The sequence below is a fragment of the Meleagris gallopavo genome, chromosome 6 (assembly GCF_905368555.1).
Source record: "Meleagris gallopavo chromosome 6, MGAL_WU_HG_1.1, whole genome shotgun sequence".
Taxonomy (NCBI): Eukaryota; Metazoa; Chordata; class Aves; order Galliformes; family Phasianidae; genus Meleagris; species Meleagris gallopavo.
Genome location: NC_139409.1, coordinates 4,068,837 through 4,084,007, shown reverse-complemented (window position 1 = coordinate 4,084,007; position 15,171 = coordinate 4,068,837). Strand labels below are relative to the sequence as shown.

General features: G+C 57.8%; 1 protein-coding gene, 1 long non-coding RNA gene, 1 other non-coding gene and 1 pseudogene across 9 annotated transcripts; all 4 read right to left on the bottom strand.

Moving 5' to 3' along the window:
- Positions 1–501: 501 nt before the first annotated feature.
- Positions 502–3,090, bottom strand: LOC100540231 (GTPase IMAP family member 6 pseudogene; annotated as a pseudogene). Its single transcript, XR_014884090.1, has 3 exons — positions 3,060–3,090; positions 2,557–2,792; positions 502–1,908 (listed from the first exon to the last, which is right to left on the bottom strand). The product of XR_014884090.1 is annotated as a GTPase IMAP family member 6 pseudogene (transcript).
- A 167-nt stretch (positions 3,091–3,257) lies between these two features.
- On the bottom strand, positions 3,258–12,253 carry MYO1G (myosin IG). 3 transcript variants are annotated; one of them, XM_010712317.4, is made up of 22 exons: positions 12,090–12,253; positions 11,406–11,614; positions 11,234–11,327; positions 10,849–11,014; positions 10,707–10,760; positions 10,111–10,206; positions 9,925–10,041; positions 9,142–9,348; positions 8,923–9,068; positions 8,129–8,243; positions 7,760–7,930; positions 7,613–7,683; positions 6,768–6,842; positions 6,483–6,615; positions 5,907–6,073; positions 5,629–5,836; positions 4,879–5,102; positions 4,650–4,794; positions 4,472–4,576; positions 4,281–4,394; positions 3,761–3,915; positions 3,258–3,663 (listed from the first exon to the last, which is right to left on the bottom strand). In XM_010712317.4, exons 1-22 carry the CDS (start codon positions 12,182–12,184, stop codon positions 3,507–3,509), a joined length of 3,024 nt encoding a protein of 1,007 aa, XP_010710619.1. In that variant the 5' UTR covers positions 12,185–12,253; the 3' UTR covers positions 3,258–3,506. The 3 variants fall into 3 exon arrangements, with proteins under 3 accessions (XP_010710619.1, XP_010710618.1, XP_085083057.1); XM_010712316.4 differs by having other exon boundaries at positions 9,925–10,206; XM_085226931.1 differs by lacking the exon at positions 6,768–6,842.
- Positions 12,254–12,976: 723 nt separating this feature from the next.
- On the bottom strand, positions 12,977–15,045 carry LOC104911327 (uncharacterized). Of its 4 annotated transcripts, none has more exons than XR_793827.4 (5): positions 14,957–15,045; positions 14,495–14,547; positions 14,170–14,228; positions 13,484–13,674; positions 12,977–13,330 (listed from the first exon to the last, which is right to left on the bottom strand). It is a non-coding gene; the product is annotated as an uncharacterized LOC104911327 (long non-coding RNA). The 4 variants fall into 4 exon arrangements; XR_014884086.1 differs by having other exon boundaries at positions 14,170–14,310; positions 14,957–14,971; XR_014884085.1 differs by lacking the exon at positions 14,957–15,045 and having other exon boundaries at positions 14,170–14,310; positions 14,495–14,950.
- LOC116216781 (small nucleolar RNA SNORA9) lies at positions 14,321–14,452 on the bottom strand. The gene has a single exon (XR_004160233.1). It is a non-coding gene; the product is annotated as a small nucleolar RNA SNORA9 (small nucleolar RNA).
- Positions 15,046–15,171: the final 126 nt, after the last annotated feature.

The window sequence follows — 15,171 nt, the reverse complement described above, 5'->3', positions numbered from 1 at the left end:
CACAGAGCTGAAAACCTCCCTTCTTTCCTTGCCAGCTCCGTACAACCCCGTGTGATCCCCCACACGGGGTTCTGTTAAATGGGGCTCGGGGGGGATGGGGTGTACAGGGACTGCATACAGCCGTGGGGTGTGCAGTTGCTCTGGTGGATGGCAGGTGTGCAAGGGAAAGCTATCTTTGGCGCAAGAGCCAGTGCTATCTCTCCTCGTTGTTCTTTGTTTCGTTTTCTGTGCTTCTTAGAACTTAGAGTGCGTTTACAGGAAAAGCTTGTTTGTGATATCTTTGGCCTCACCCGATATGTGCAGTTGGGGCAGGGCACCGCCTGGCTGGGGGCAGGGTTGAGCTGCAGCCCTCAGGCACAGCTTACCGCCCTCTCCCCCCCCCCTCCCCTCCCCCCTCCGTTCCCTGCTGGCAGCTCAGCACCACCACGGCATTCACCACCTTCATCTGCCAGCGTGGGGCAGGGAAAGGGTTGGAGTGGGAACAGGGTGAGAACTCTTGGGTTGGGATAAAGACAGTTTAATGGGTAAAGCAAAAGCCACACGCGCAAGCACAGCAAAACAAGGAATGCATGGAGTACTTCCCATCAGCAAACACTTGTTCAACCACTCCCAGGAAAGCCAGGCTCTTCATGTGTCTCATTTGTCATGAAGACAAACATCAGTAGTCTCAATGTCCCCCTTCCTTCTTTCCCCAGTTTTATCACCGAGCACGACACCATATGGCATAGGACATCCCTTAGGTCTGTCCCCTCAGCTCCCTCACCCCCAGCCCTCACCAGCAGGGCAGCATGAGGATGGCAGAGCCCTGAGCTCTGTGTGAGTACCACTTGATGGCGACCAGAACACTGCTATCACCATGCATTCCATCACAAATCCAGAATACAGCAATGCATGAGCCTCAATGAAGAAAATTAACTCTCCCCCAGGCAGCAACATCTCTTTCCCTGGAGATGTTCAACACACAGTGGGACACAACCGAGGGCAGTGGGTGATGGGAGACCCCAAAGGGCGGGGGTGAAGCCGGTGCCCTCCAGAGATGTCTGCAGCCCCAAGTGCTCTGTGATTCTGCCATTTGGGAATTCATGGCTTCTCTGGGGTAAGGAAAAATGAGAGAACCGCAACCACGAGAACGACACCCCCCCCAACAACGGCGAGACATTTCCAGTATTTCCTCCAGCAGGTCTGCTCTTTGCTTTTCCTAGCTTCTCTGTACTTCTTCACATGATACTTCACCTTGTCTTCCATTAAATGGGGATCCAGGTACATCTCATTGCTGTAGAACTTGCCCTCATTCTCCTGCACCATTTGCTGGATCTTCTCCATCAGCTGCTGGACCTGCTGGTCCTGCTCAGCCCCTCTGGCCCGGTTGTTGATGCCGCAGTATCTGTACTCACAGCTCTGGATCACATCACGCAGAGCTTTGTTGTCAGTGTATTTCACGTAGTCATCCAGGGACCCCGCCACCAGCTCTTCTCCACGGGTGAACACGACAATCGTGTATCTGAGGACGTCGGATCCAAAGATGTCTTGCACACTCTGCACAGCCTCCTGGTCCTCCTGGGTGAAGCGGCCCAGCTGGGTGACCAGCAGCACTGCGTGGGGGCCCGGAGAGGACAGCTTGATGCAGTGCAAGATTTCTTTGTGCACCTGAGCGTTGTCATCCCACAAATAGAAGATGTTGGCCGTGTCGATCACCGTGATGTCGTGGCCATTCCAATGCCCGTCTGCCTTCTGGCAGCTCAGGGTCACCGGCTTGGTGGCCAGCTTGGACTCGAAGGCACATCGTCCCAGAAGGGTGTTCCCTGTAGCACTTCGTCCCCCCCAGTCTTCCCAACCAGGAGCAGCCGCATCGCTGAGTCCCTGTTGTCCCTGTGCAGCATGGGAGCACGCCGGGTGGATGCGGTTATGCTGCGGGGACAAAAGCAGAGGCACAGAGCTTCAGTTAGGCAGTGGGGAAGTGGTATGGTGACAGGAACCCATATCGGTGATGTGAGTGCGGCTGGGGCTCAGCTTGGGGCTGAATGTGGGACTGGGGGCTCCCCGTGACAGTGCCGACAGATGGGGTCTGTGCTGTGCCCGTGTGGGCATGAGGAGTGGGGAAGGGGCATAGGGGAAAATAGAGAGAGGAAAAAGGAGACGGGGAGAAGGGACAAGGGGAAATGGGGAGGGGGGGAATGGGGAAATGAAGGGAAGGGTAATGGGGAAAATGGGAAGAGGGAAAAATAGAAAAGGGGAAAGTGGAAATGGGGAGGGCACAAGAGGAAAAGGAAGAAGGGAAGAGTGATAAATAGGGGGAGGAGAAAAAGAAAAATGGGGCAGTGGGGTTAAAGTGGAAGAGGGGGAGAGTGGACACTGGGAAAGTCGCCAGAGGGGACAAGGGGACAAGGGACAGAGCCAATTCCCTGCCACAGTCCTCCTTCACCAGATTCCCAGGTACCTGCAGTTCCTTCCCAGCTGCAGTTTCCGGCAGCACTGGAGCAGGGTGTGCAAAGCTGGGGGCCTCCCACCAGAGCTGCACGAGTTGGATCTCACCCTATGGGTGCTGCTCCCCTTTACCTGGACATGCACCGTGTGTGCTTCAGCCTCCGGAGACTCAAAGGAGCACGGCTTGTCAGTCAGCAGCCTGCAGCTGCTGGGTGCACCGTCTGCGTCAGCTCCTGCAGCAGTGGGTGTGACTTCAACACTGCCTGCCCCAGGACATAGTTCTGTGTCACATTTCCTCCAGCAAGCACAGCTGCAGCCCTTCCTGATCTGTATGATTGAATCATAGAATGGGCTGGGTTGGAAGGGAGCTCAAAGATCATCTAGTTCCAACTGCTGCTGTGCACTGGTTGCCACCTACTGGATAAGGTTGACCAGGGCGTCATCTGTGGCCTTGAACACCTCCAGGGATGGGGTACCCACATTTCTCTGGGCAGCAGTGTCAGGACCTCACTGCACTTTGTGTGAAAAATTTCCCCAGTATCTGACCTAAATCTCTCCTCTTTTGGTAGATCACACTCCACCTCCATCCACACCATCCCCACAACCTCCCCACTCCATCCCTTTTGCATCCATACCCCACTTCATCTGCAACCCCTTCCCATCCATTCCTGTGCTCCTGCAGCCAGTTTTAGCCTCTGCCTTGGGCTATCACAGCCCCTAGCTGTGGGGCAGAGTTCCATGGTACCCCAACCCCACAGGGGGACCGAAGGGATATGGCCACACTTGGAGAGGCTGCAGGGTGCTGAGTAGGAAGGGGACACAACATGCTGCCAGACATTGCCACCAGCTCTTTATTCTCAGTGCACACAAAGGTTTCAGCATTACCTTGGAAATGGGGATGGGGGGATGCTGGGCTGGGGGTGAGGCCAGCCCTGGGGCTGCTGTGGGGCTGCAGTGGATACACCCAGGCAGAGTCCTGGGCAGACCCAGAGGGGCAGGGCATGGGGCAGGGATGCAGGACACAGCTGTCCCCTGTCACCACAGCACTGGTGGCAGCAGTGGGGGACACGATGTCCACCCCCTCAGTTCCCAGGCCAGTAGAGCACAAAACCATCGCGACTCTTGCGGAAATCGGGAGCAGCCACATCAGGCTGAGTTTCCACAGTCAGCAATCTCTTGCGCCCTCGCAGGCTCAGCTGGATGCGGTCGGAGACATGGACTTGCAGCTCCCGTTTGGTCCTGCAAGGACACAGCTTCAGCACGGGGCTGTGGTCACCCCGGGGGGCTGCACTGCCCCCGCTGGGTGCCCCTTGGGGTAGGACTCAGCCCCACTCACGTTCTGCAGTGCTCCAGCAGGACGCCAACCAGCTCGCCCACCCGCTCATCCCCCCGAGGCTGTGTCTTGTGTAGGCAGACAGCCAGGTCATCATGGTTCTGCGTGTGGAAGACCACCAGCTGTGCCCGGCAGCTCGTTACACTCAGCCCTGTCACCTGCAAGGGTCACGAGGGGGTGTCACAGTGTGGGGACACTGAGACACCTCCGTCCCAGGGAGCTTTGCTGTGCCAACGCAGGCAGCTTTACAGCATGGACATGGGGACGATGGAGGAGTCTTCGTGCTGGAGAGGGGCAATTGGGCCTCATGGCATGGACACTGAGACCACCAAGGGTTCTTCACACTGGACAGGGGCAGCTAGACTCAATTGCATGACCATGGGGAGCACCAAGGGCTTCATGCTGGACAGGGGAGCTAGATCTTGTCAGGTGGTGATGGGGAGCATGGAGGAGTCTTTCTGTTGGGTCACCAGGTCCCCAAGGCAGGTCACTCCCGCTGCCACACGGGTGTGAGGCCACTGACCATGCTGAGAGGCAGCTCCCGCATCACTCGGTACTGCTTCCGGGGCTCCAACTTGTAGAGGTGCTGGTCAGTGATCAGGATGGCACGGTCCCGGCTCTTGTTGAAGCGGTTGATCTGTAGGGCAGAGCTGAGTGAAGAGGCAGAGCCAGGGGATGCCAATGGAGACACACCGGCTGTGCTGAGACCCTCACCTTGCGGACATGGCTGGAAAAGAGGACAGTGCCAAAGTGCACCTTGTCACGTAGAGCCTGCACGCGGTGGGCGAAGGGCAGCGCCAAGCCTGGGTTCTCGCTGGCCTGTGGGGAACATGGGGTGAGATGGGGGCAGTGAAGGGTGCTTGGGGTCCTGCCATCAGCTCCGTGCCCTTACCAAGGACAGGTAGTCGCGCACCCAGCCCCGCTGGCACCCCCAGTCCTTCCGCAGCCCATGCAGAACCCCCATGGCGGCCACCTTGGCCCGGATCTGTGCCATGTCAGAGGGAGGGATGTTCTTGACGATCTGCCGCGCTCGCCACCTGCGGGATGAGGGCGTGAGGCATTTGGGAATCACTGCCATCGTGGACCCTCACGGGCTGCTGACCCTCTGGCTGTGCTCACACCTGCGGAAGAGCTGCTGGCTGTTCTCCTGGAAGCGGCTCAGCACAGCTGGCGGCTCTGGCCACGCCAAGCTCTTGCCAAAGTCGGGCATGGAGCGCACGCCCTGGAAGCGCCGTATCAGCTCCAGCAGGTATGCCTTCACCTTGTGCCGCTTGTAGTAGCCCATGATGGCGTAGGCGGCACGCAGGTACCGGCACCGTCGCCGGGCCAGGGCTCCACGCCAAGCCTGCAAGACACCAGCAGTCATATGGCCCCCAAAATGCCGACCCTGCCTCAAAATGAGCTTGTGGGACTGGGTGTGTGTCCCACTACCTCCATGTCCTGCTCCACACCCTGCTCTGGGCCCATGCCCTGATCTGAAGAAACATCCCATGTGGTGCCCTGGGTTCAAACTCTGCACCCATGTTGTCACATCCATGCCATGCTCCATGTCACCCTCATGTCACATTCCATACCATGTTCTGCATCAGCTCCATGTCATCCCCATACCATGAACCAAGACACCTCCATGTCACACCCATGTGATGCCCCAAAACACCCCCATATAACCCCCGTGTCACTCCCACGCCATCCTCATGTCACCCCTATGCTATGTCCCTGGCAGTGCTTTGCCCATGCTCTGCACCATGCTATGCCCCACTGTGTTGCCCCATTCCCAGACTGGTGCCAGTCCCCGCACCATGCCCACAGCGTCCTGCTGCCCCACTCTCCTCTACTGAGCCCTGGTTGGGGCTGAAACCTACAGCACCCACCTTTTGCAGCAGCAGGACAATAATGGGGATGAGCTGCGCCCGCTCCTGCTCAAGGCAGAAGAGAGTGCGGGGCGTGCGGATGAAGACTTTGGTGTGGCCATAAGCCACATCATCCTGGAAGCCATGCTGCTCCATAAGGGTCTGCGTGGCCTCACGGTCAGTGGCCATCAGGTGGTTGGGCCACGTGTATTCACACGTCATCTTGTACCTGGAGACAACGAGAGTCAACACAATGGGGTGCAAGGGCTGGGGAACCATCGGGGATCCCAGGGCCATACCTCTGCAGGAAGCGGTCGTAGGGCTGGCGGTAGGCAAAGCCGGCACGGCGCACACGCACGTTCTCTAACAGCCCCAGGTAGGCGACCTGGTGCCGGCACCGCTCCTCGTCGAACAGCACTGGAGACTTCTGGTCATTAGGCTTGATGCAGCGCACATAGTATGGCTCCTGTGGGCACACAGTGGGGATGTCAATGTGGGGACACATGGTGGCCCCACCGAGTGGTCCCAAGCCCACAAGTGTCCTGGGCTGAGGACTCCTGGGGCTTGGATGCACTGGGCATGGCTGGCATGGGGACGGGGCAATTTGGTGGCTTGGGGATAAAGCCATGTGGCTCATGGACAAACCTGGATGGATTTGGGACATGCTCAACTGGCTTGGGGGACAACAAGACTGGCATGGAGACATGTCTAGCTAGCATAGGGACATCTCTGCTGCATGAGGACATGCCTGACCATCTTGGGGACATACATGGCCAGTTAAGGAGCATGCCCATTTGGCTTGGGAACACATCTCGTTAATACTGGGTCACACCAGAATGGTTTGGGGACATGCAGGACTGCCCTAGGCTCAGTACCTTGGAGGCAAGGTTTTCCACCAGGGCCACAATGGAGTTCTTGAAGAGCGTGGCGGCGGTCAGTGGGCGTTTGGTGACCTCTGTGATGCTCTGCTCACCATCGGGCCACATGGTATGCAGCACAGGGTCCGTGCTGGGGACAGAGCTGGTGTGAGACTGGCAGTGCTGGGCACTGCCCCACTTCCCCATTGCCCCAAGTTTTGCCACCCCATACGCCATAGCAGTGTCTCCCTGGCCATGCCCTCAGGCCCCCCGCTGTATCCCCTGTCCCTGGATGTTCCCAACCTGTTGTAGAGGAGCCGTTTGAAGTCCTGGAATAGTGTATCCTTGTTCTTGTCCAGGAAACCCTCCACGGAGTACCTGAGGTGGGGGAACACCTTGCTGGGGGCTCCTCCAGCTACCATTTGGTGCTGGGGGACAGGTTTTGGCATGAAGGCTGATGGAGGCATCAGTGCCATGCCCCTGACTGTCTCCACAGAGGTGATTTGTCCCATGGACCCCATCACCCCATACGGATATCCATAGCTCTTGATGGGTGCTCATATCCCCATGACCTCAAACAATCTCCCCATAGACCCTCATGGTCCCCAAAGCTCTGTGGTCCACTACAACCCCAGTCTCCTCCAGTTCCTCATGAACCTCCACAGTCCCATGGCTTCCCCATGCTCCCATAATGCTCCCCATTGTTCTCCAAGATCCAGTGGTCAATCATACACAAACTAAGACCCTTCACAGTTCTCCGAGGCCTCTTAGTTAACCATAGACTCCTCTAGACTTCCAAGAAACACTATTACCCTTGGTCATGCCAGATGGTCCTCTGTGCTTGCCTAAAGTTCTCCATGGTCCCAAGGCCACCCATGGATGCCCATAGTCCCCCTCACACTCCTAAAGGTCTAAATGACACCACCGCTCCTCAGTACACCCCCACAGTTCCAATGGTTCTCCAAGGACCCATGGTCAACCATAAACCCCTAAGAGCCACTATAGCCCCATGGTCAACCATAAACCCCAAAAAGACCCCCTACAGCATCATGTCCTCCATGATCCCAAATGGTCCCTCATAGCCTTCCTAAGTCCTCCACGGCCATAAGACGGCCTGTGTTCTCCCATGGCTCCCCATGGCTCCTCACGTGACATCTCCGGCGTAGTGCTTGATGCGGAAGTCACGGTCAAACTCCATGGTCTTGTCGGTGGGGCAGAGCTGGGGAGTGGAGGGTGTCAGGCCCAGCTCCTGGCACCGCCCCCACCTCAATCCCCATTGTTGTCCCAGAAATCACCTTGCGGCTGCTGTAGTGTGGGTGATGGCCCAGGCGGGCATCCATGTTGGCCAGGAAGAGGGCATCAGTGACGGTCCCCACAGCCAAGCAGGCCTCATCCAGCAGCGCCAGGATGCCACGGTGCGGCTGCTCCACCAGCTCCACGATAGGCTCGTTGCTGAAGTACTCAATCTAGGAGGGCAGGGGGCACCCCAGGTTGCCCCCCATGCACCCTCATTTGCCCCCTGGCACCTCAAATCTCACCCTGCCAGAAGGTGTTCTCCATGTCCCCTCGTGTTCCTATGTGCCCCCCACGCTGTGTCAGGTGGTGACACCTGTGTCCCCCCAGGTCCCCCCCATGTTTTTGCCGTATCCCCATTTCCTCCTCACGTTCTGCCAGGTGATGCCCTCGCGCTGGTACTCCGCCTGCTCCTGCCTGAGGATGAGCTCGATGAAAAGCTGCTGTAGCTTCTCGTTGCAGTAGTTGATGCAGAACTGTTCGAAGCTGGGGCCAGGGGTCAGGTTGGCCACTGTCACCTGGCCCCACACCATGCTCCCTGGCCACCATGCCACTCTGGTCCCATTTTTCCATATGCCCTTCTCACATCATCCCCTCCAGTTGTGCCACCCAAGCCTTGTCCCCTTCATGTGTCCCCTCTATATTTCCTTCCCAAGCCATCTCTTTGTGTCACTCCTAGGTGTCCCTCTCTCTTCCCCATGTCCTTCCCAACCCCAATCCCTTCCACATGTCTTTCCAAGCTCTGTCCCACCCATGTGTCCCTCCCAAGTGTCCCCCATCCCTTTCACATGTCCTTCCCATCCCCAACATCTTCCATATGTCCCTCCCAAACTCTGTTCCTTCCATATGTCCCTCCCAGGCGTCCCCCTGTCCTTTCTACTTGTTCCTCTTGGATCCCATCCCCTGTATGTATCCTTCCCATGCTATCTCCTCCATGTTTTACTCCCAAGCCCTGTCCCCTCCACATGCCCCTCCCAGGTGTCCCCTTGTCTCAACCGCATCCAACCCATCCCCAGTCCTCTCATGTCCCCTCCAAGTCTCATCTCCATGTGTCTTTCCCATCCCATATCTTCTTTACATATACATTCCATCTTATCCACCTGTACCTCCATCCCCATCACGTGTCCCCATTCCCCATCCCCTTCCAGCGTGGAGTCCTTGTCACCTGTTGGTATCAAAGATCTCGAAGCCATAGATGTCAAGGACTCCGATGACGGTGCTCTTGCCATGCTGCCGGACATCGTAGCCACGTGCAGTGATGCTGGCATTGATGCGCCCTACAATCCATCCGAAGAGCCGCTCGTAGATGGCCTGGGGACAGGGGAACCATGGTCACCTCGGGGACACGGTGTGGGATGGTGGGACCCCGTTGCCCTCTCCTCACCTTGGCACAGGCATCCCTGCCATAGGCTGCCTCGGTGGGGCTGTGACCCTTCGTGATGAGCTCCCCACCTCCCGTGGCCACGGTGCGGGCCAGCAGTGCTTGGCGGAGCTGCTCCAGTGTTGTTCCTGTCAGCTGGGCCAGCACAGCCAGCTGCTCCTCTGCCTCCAGCACTGCCACCTCACCGTCTGCCACGAACCGCACGTTGCCCTGGGGACATCGTAGTGATTGCAGGAGATGGGGATGCCACCGTGCCTGCTGACAGGGGATGGATCGGCAGCCCTGCTATGGGTTGGGGTCCCAAATCACACTCGAGGTGTCCTGGCATCATCACTTTGGTTGGGCTCAGACATATGGGGTCATACTGGTTTGCTTGGAGCCGTACCAGTTTGCATTGGGCTGTGCTGGGCCATGATGAATTGTGTTGAGTTGTGCTGCTTCACCACCAGGTTAAATTGCTTTTACTGGGCTGTACTGGTTTGCCTTGGGCTGTGCTGCAGTGCACGGAGCTGTACTGGCTTCTGTGGGGCTTACTAGTGCTGGGTTGCATGGAACCATACTGGTGCCCAGAGCTATACTGGTCTGCCTGTGGTAATACTGGTGGGGCCATATTGGCCTGCATGGAGCCATACTGGTCTATCTGCGGTCATACTGGTGGGACCATACTGGTCGGCATGGGAACATACTGGTGGGGCCATGTTGGTGAGGCTGGGACTGTTCAGGTCTGCCTATGGCCATATTGGTGGGGCCATACTGGTGCCCATGAGGCTTCCCTGGAACTCTCACCAGGTGTAGGATGGCTGCCAGGATGCGTCGCACAGCGCCCACCTCCTCTGGGGTGAAGCCAATGACTGCCATCGCCTCCTCCACCGCCCAGTAGCCACGCGCATCATCACTGTCAGCCTGGGAGAGGCAGGTGAGGGATGGGACTCCCAAGACCCCCACCCTCCCAGCCATCCCTGCCCCACTCACGCTGTCCTGGGTGCCCTGCTGGGTGTAGCAGTACACACTGGGATCCCGCTGGAGGTGCAGTGAGGCCAGCAGTGCCTCAGGGGCTCCCAGCAGCAGCTATGGAACAGGGGGATGTCAGCACCCTGGGCACCAGGACTCCTTGTTCCATCTCAGCTGGCCAAGTATCCCCTGGCACATCCCAACCTACCCCATTTGGTTGCCATTCTGTACTTACTCTGTCCCACCCCATCCCATTCACTCTCATCCCATCCATCATGTCCCATCCCGTAGATTCCATACATCCCGTTCCCATCCCATCCATCCCCTCTTATCCTACCTGTCCCATCCCATCACACCCTATCCCATCCCATTGCAAATTATCCCATTCCATCCCAACACATCCCATTTCCATCTTATCCCATCATAACACATCCCATTTCCATCCCATCCCAACATAACACACCCCAACCCATTGCATCCCATCATAGTGCTTCCATCCCAATCCACTGCATCCCATTCCATCATATTCCATCCCATCACAACCCATCCCATTCTACTGCAATCCATCCCATTTCATCCCACCCCACTGTAACCCATCCCATCCCACCTCTACCCACCTGGTAGAAGGAGTGGAAGTTCCTCTCTCCTGGCTGCTGCTGGAGGACTCGGGACTGGAAGAGGTGGCAGTGGGTGGGTGCCAGGCAGTGCCATGGGCCAGCCCCCACACAGCAGTGCCCTCACACCCCATGCCCCCTGCACCTTCTCCAGGAGGTAATTGTAGATGTGGCCACCGGTGGGGTCTCCCTTGAAGTCAAAGTTGATGTCCATGTACTTGCCGAAGCGACTCGAGTTGTCATTGCGGTTGGTCTTGGCGTTGCCGAAGGCCTCCAGGACGCAGTTGGACTTCAGCAGCACATTCTTCACCCTGCCCAGCACAGCATGGTGTGCCATGGCATGAAGGTGTGGCACAGCACCAGTGCAGCACCCCAGCTCTGAAGTCAATGGATGCAGGATGCGACACCTCTGTGTCCATGGGTTTCCCCAGGTCCCCATATCATCCCCTATGGGCACGATGCCCCCCTGGGGCCACCCCGAATGACAGATCTGTGCCCAATCACCCAATTCTCCATTGGGTTGGACCCACCTCTCCACCTCGGCACGCTGCGTTGGATTGGTGATGGCTGCGATGTACTGCATGATGTACTTGCTGGCCTCCGTCTTGCCAGCCCCGCTCTCACCTGGCAGAGGCAGGAAGTGGGCAAGGTGTGCGCCCATTGGCACCCTGCTCCCAAGGGTGCCCTTCACTTGTCCCCTACCTGAGATGACGATGCAGGTGTCCTTGGCACGGCGCTTCATGGCCTTGTAGGCAGCATCAGCCAATGCAAAGAGGTGCGGTGGGCGCTCGTAGAGCTCACGGCCCCGGTACTGCTCCACCGCAGAGGGGCCGTACAGCTCCAGAGCCTGGTATGGGTTCATGGCCACCACCACCTCCCCGATGTAGGTGTAGATACGGCCTTTTGAGAACCTGCACAAAGGGGTGGCAGTGGGACAAGGTGTGCCCCCGTGCTTTATGCTGTGCGGCTATACAGGGCACAAGGAGAGCAGCTCTTCCTGTAGGCAGCACCCATGGGTGCAAGCAGGAAGTGCAGGGCACCAGGGTGGCACACACACCAGGACAGACAGACACACACATGCACATTGTAGTGCACGGTCATGCACACGCAACCCCAGTGCCCTCTTGGACACCCCCACTCAGCTCCAGGGCCGTGCCTCCCTTTCCCTCAGCCAGCAGCAGGGTGCTGCCCAGCACAGACATTTCCTTTTGGATCAGGGTTTGCACCCCAGCACCACTCCCTGACCTACACAAAGGATTTAGGGTCCCCAGGGCTGGTGGTATCCCCGTCACCATGATGCTGAGCACTGCATCCTGGCTGCATCACCCTGCCTCGGCCTCACCCATCCCAACCTCACCCATCCTGCCTCGCCCTGCATCCCCTTACCGCAGGCGCAGGTTCTCCATGAAGTGCTCCATGGTGACTTCATCCAGCAGGACAAAGTCAGCCTTGCCGAACTCGGGGCCCTCCAGCTCCGCCATGCTGCGCCCACCACCCACAAGCACCACTTCCCCCCTCTGTGCTGCTTCCTGCACCTCTGACCGCCCAAGCAGCAGCGCAGGCGCGTAGGACGCGGGGCCCAGCCCTACTGTCACCTCCCATGGGGAACGGCACAGTGGTGACAGAGCAGGAGACACACAGAAGTGCAGGGTGGGGAATTTGTCCCCACGCTCCAAAGCGCTTGGGCATCAGTCCTACAGAGGAGGGTCTGCACCTCCATGTGCCCACTGTGGGATCCAACCATTGGGTCCATCCACAGGCGCGTGGGACACGAGCCAGGACACACACAGCGCTGTGCTTGCAGCAACGTTACAGTCATTCTGGTGCCCGGATGCATCCGGCCCCACACCGCAGCACCCTGAAAGCTGCAAGTCTGTGGGTCGGCACCTCCACCCACACAGTGACTGATGAGACAGTACAGTGACAGTTGTGACAGCCACTGCGTGCACCAAACACGGTGCTGCTCAGGATGCTGAGCATGGTGCAGCCAGGCTGAACTGCTGACACCACGCCCTGGACACAGAGCCCAGTAAGGACCAGAGCGCATGGGTGGAGCCCAGGGCAGGTTCCCTGAGGACATATCCCTGCCTCACAGGCACCAAAACCCAATGTCCTCTCCGTGGGATGCACCTTTCCCACCATCAGCCCTCAGGGCACAGCACTGCGGTGCTGAGGGGCTCACAGAAACCTCATGAGGTGCAGCAGCACAGATGCTTGGGGACAGCCTCAAGCCCATGTTTCCTTATCCAGGAGCAACAACAAGAGCCTACAGCTGTGAAAATACCAGAGATTTTTATTTATTGATGTGACACGCACTTGTACAGCAGTAAATACAAGCAACTGTACCCCAAAATATCAGTATGCAGTCACTACTCCTCATCAGCACTGGGTGCTCCAGAGAGCAGAAGCCCCCACTGCTGAGCCCTGTTCCAAGCGTGGGGAAATGCACCCAAATCCTCTCCTCTTCCTCAGGAAACTGCTTGTGGGCCCCATCCTGCACTGAGCAGCTCCTCACCGCACAGCAGAGCACACAGGCAAGTTGGGGACCTCAGCTGTGGCTGTTCACCCAGGGTTCCCAGCTGCACTGGGCTTGCACACTTCATGCTGGGCACTCAGCACCATTTCACCTGAAGATAAAGCACAAATAGCTGCACTGATCACAAAAACAAGTAGGTTTCATTGCCCACAGCCCTACTCAGGTGGCTTTCACTCTTGTCTGGTGTACACCCTATTTGCAGAGCGATCTGCAAGCACTCAGGAAGCTCCTAGGCTTGTCTTACCTTCATGTGATCCAGCAGAGCAACACCCGCGAGCTCAGATTTCTTCCAATGCAGCTTCAGATGCAGCTTCATGGCTTCAGCACAAAGAACTGAGTGGCAGCTGCAGGCAGCTCTGTGGGGGCCCAGTAGAAACCTCAAGAAAGGGCTGGAACCATCAGAGGTAGCACTCATTTCAACCAGGATTTAAAGACCTGTGGCAGAAGTATCAGCGAGTGAGAGAGCAGGCAGGCTGAGTGCTGCCCTGAGGGTCCACAATCCTTTTGGCCTCCCTGAGGTGTAGGGGAAGACCCTGAAGATCTAGAGCTGCAGAAATAGCCATGCTATGCTGGGAGGTTTATGGCAATGAGAGACCTGCAGTGTGGTGAGTAAGTCTTGCTGGAGAAGGGCTGAGGGGAAGCCCTGCAGCCATCTGCACTCACTGCATCTAGCAACAGAGCAGGCAGAGCAAAGAGTGAGTAACAGTGCAAACGGAGAAGAGCTTCAGAGCACATGGCCTCACCACATCACTGCCCTGTTAGCTGCAGGAAAGGAAGTAGCCCAACTGCATCCCCGTGCTGCAGCTCTCAGCCCCAAGGGCCTCATGAGTGCCAAAGAGGAAACAAGGCACTGAAGCTATTTGATTATGCCAAGTATGACTAATTGTGGCAGAATGAAAAAAACCCTGCAGAGCCACCCAGTGAACATACCTTCCTGCTCCCTGCAGCATCAAGTGTTCGTCTCGACCATCAGACAGGGGAACTGCAAGCTGAGAAGAATCGTGCTGTTACAAAATAGAAGATCTGAGGAAGGAAGGAAGCAGCTCTGCAAGTCCAGGAGAGAAGCAGGAGCTGGGGGACAGAGTGTATGGAGTTTCTATAACCTCCCCCTGAGAGACAGGAGGAGGCCTCAAACCACCCCAGGGCTGCTCTGGCAAGCGCTACAGGAATGGATGGGGCCACAGCAGGCCCCACCATGCTGGAAGCCTTGCGGGGCGCAGCTGAAGGCAAGCGTTCCAATGTTCCCCTTTCATACCTTTAGGGCCAAGGCACACAGGACAGGAAAAAGAAGAGAAGAAGTGATGGATGCTGTGGGGAGAAAAGAGCGTGAGTCAGGAGGAGCAGCTCTAATGCACACTTGCTTTCTCTAAGGACTGGGATTGTTTAGCAATCGCTAACAATCGTGCAGACACTCGGTGCCGCCGTAGGATCCACGCGGGCTCCCTCGCACGTGCTTGGATTCAGCCGCATCACCCCTCGGGCACGGCTGACCCGCCAGGCCGTGGTCCCCAGGACCGGGCCTAAGAACACACCCAGGCCCCAAGGTGCAGACCCGACAGCCTGAGCCCGCCCTTCCTAGCGCGTATCGCACCCCAGGTGACTAAGGTAGCACCGTTCGGAGAAATCCACGTCTCGTACACCTCCACCGCGCCTCCCAGACCCGCCAGACCGCGGATGGCGGCGGATGGCGGCAGACCACACCGCACCGCACACCTACCCCCCATCGCCACCATGTCCGAAAGGGCCGTCGCCGGTGAATGACGTCAGCACTCCTCGCGGCGGCGGCAGCGTCCCCTTGCGCTGAGGCGGGAAGCAGACAACGCGCATGCGCGGGGGCGAGATCAGCACCCCCTCTCGAGTGGGCGTGGTTATGCAGATAAGCGGTGGGGTGAGCGCGGGGCCGAGTCGCACATGCGCAGTACCTCTCCCGAG

Bases quoted from the DNA above. Each gene is read 5' to 3' on its own strand.
- MYO1G (XM_010712316.4), bottom strand. From the start codon at position 12,184: ATGGCGGAGCTGGAGGGCCCCGAGTTCGGCAAGGCTGACTTTGTCCTG. The intron at 5,837-5,906 runs GTATGGCCCTGG...CGTTGTCTCCAG, and splicing joins TACGACCGCTTCCTGCAGAG to GTACAAGATGACGTGTGAAT. The intron at 3,664-3,760 runs GTGAGTGGGGCT...GTGTCCTTGCAG, and splicing joins CTGCTGGAGCACTGCAGAAC to GACCAAACGGGAGCTGCAAG.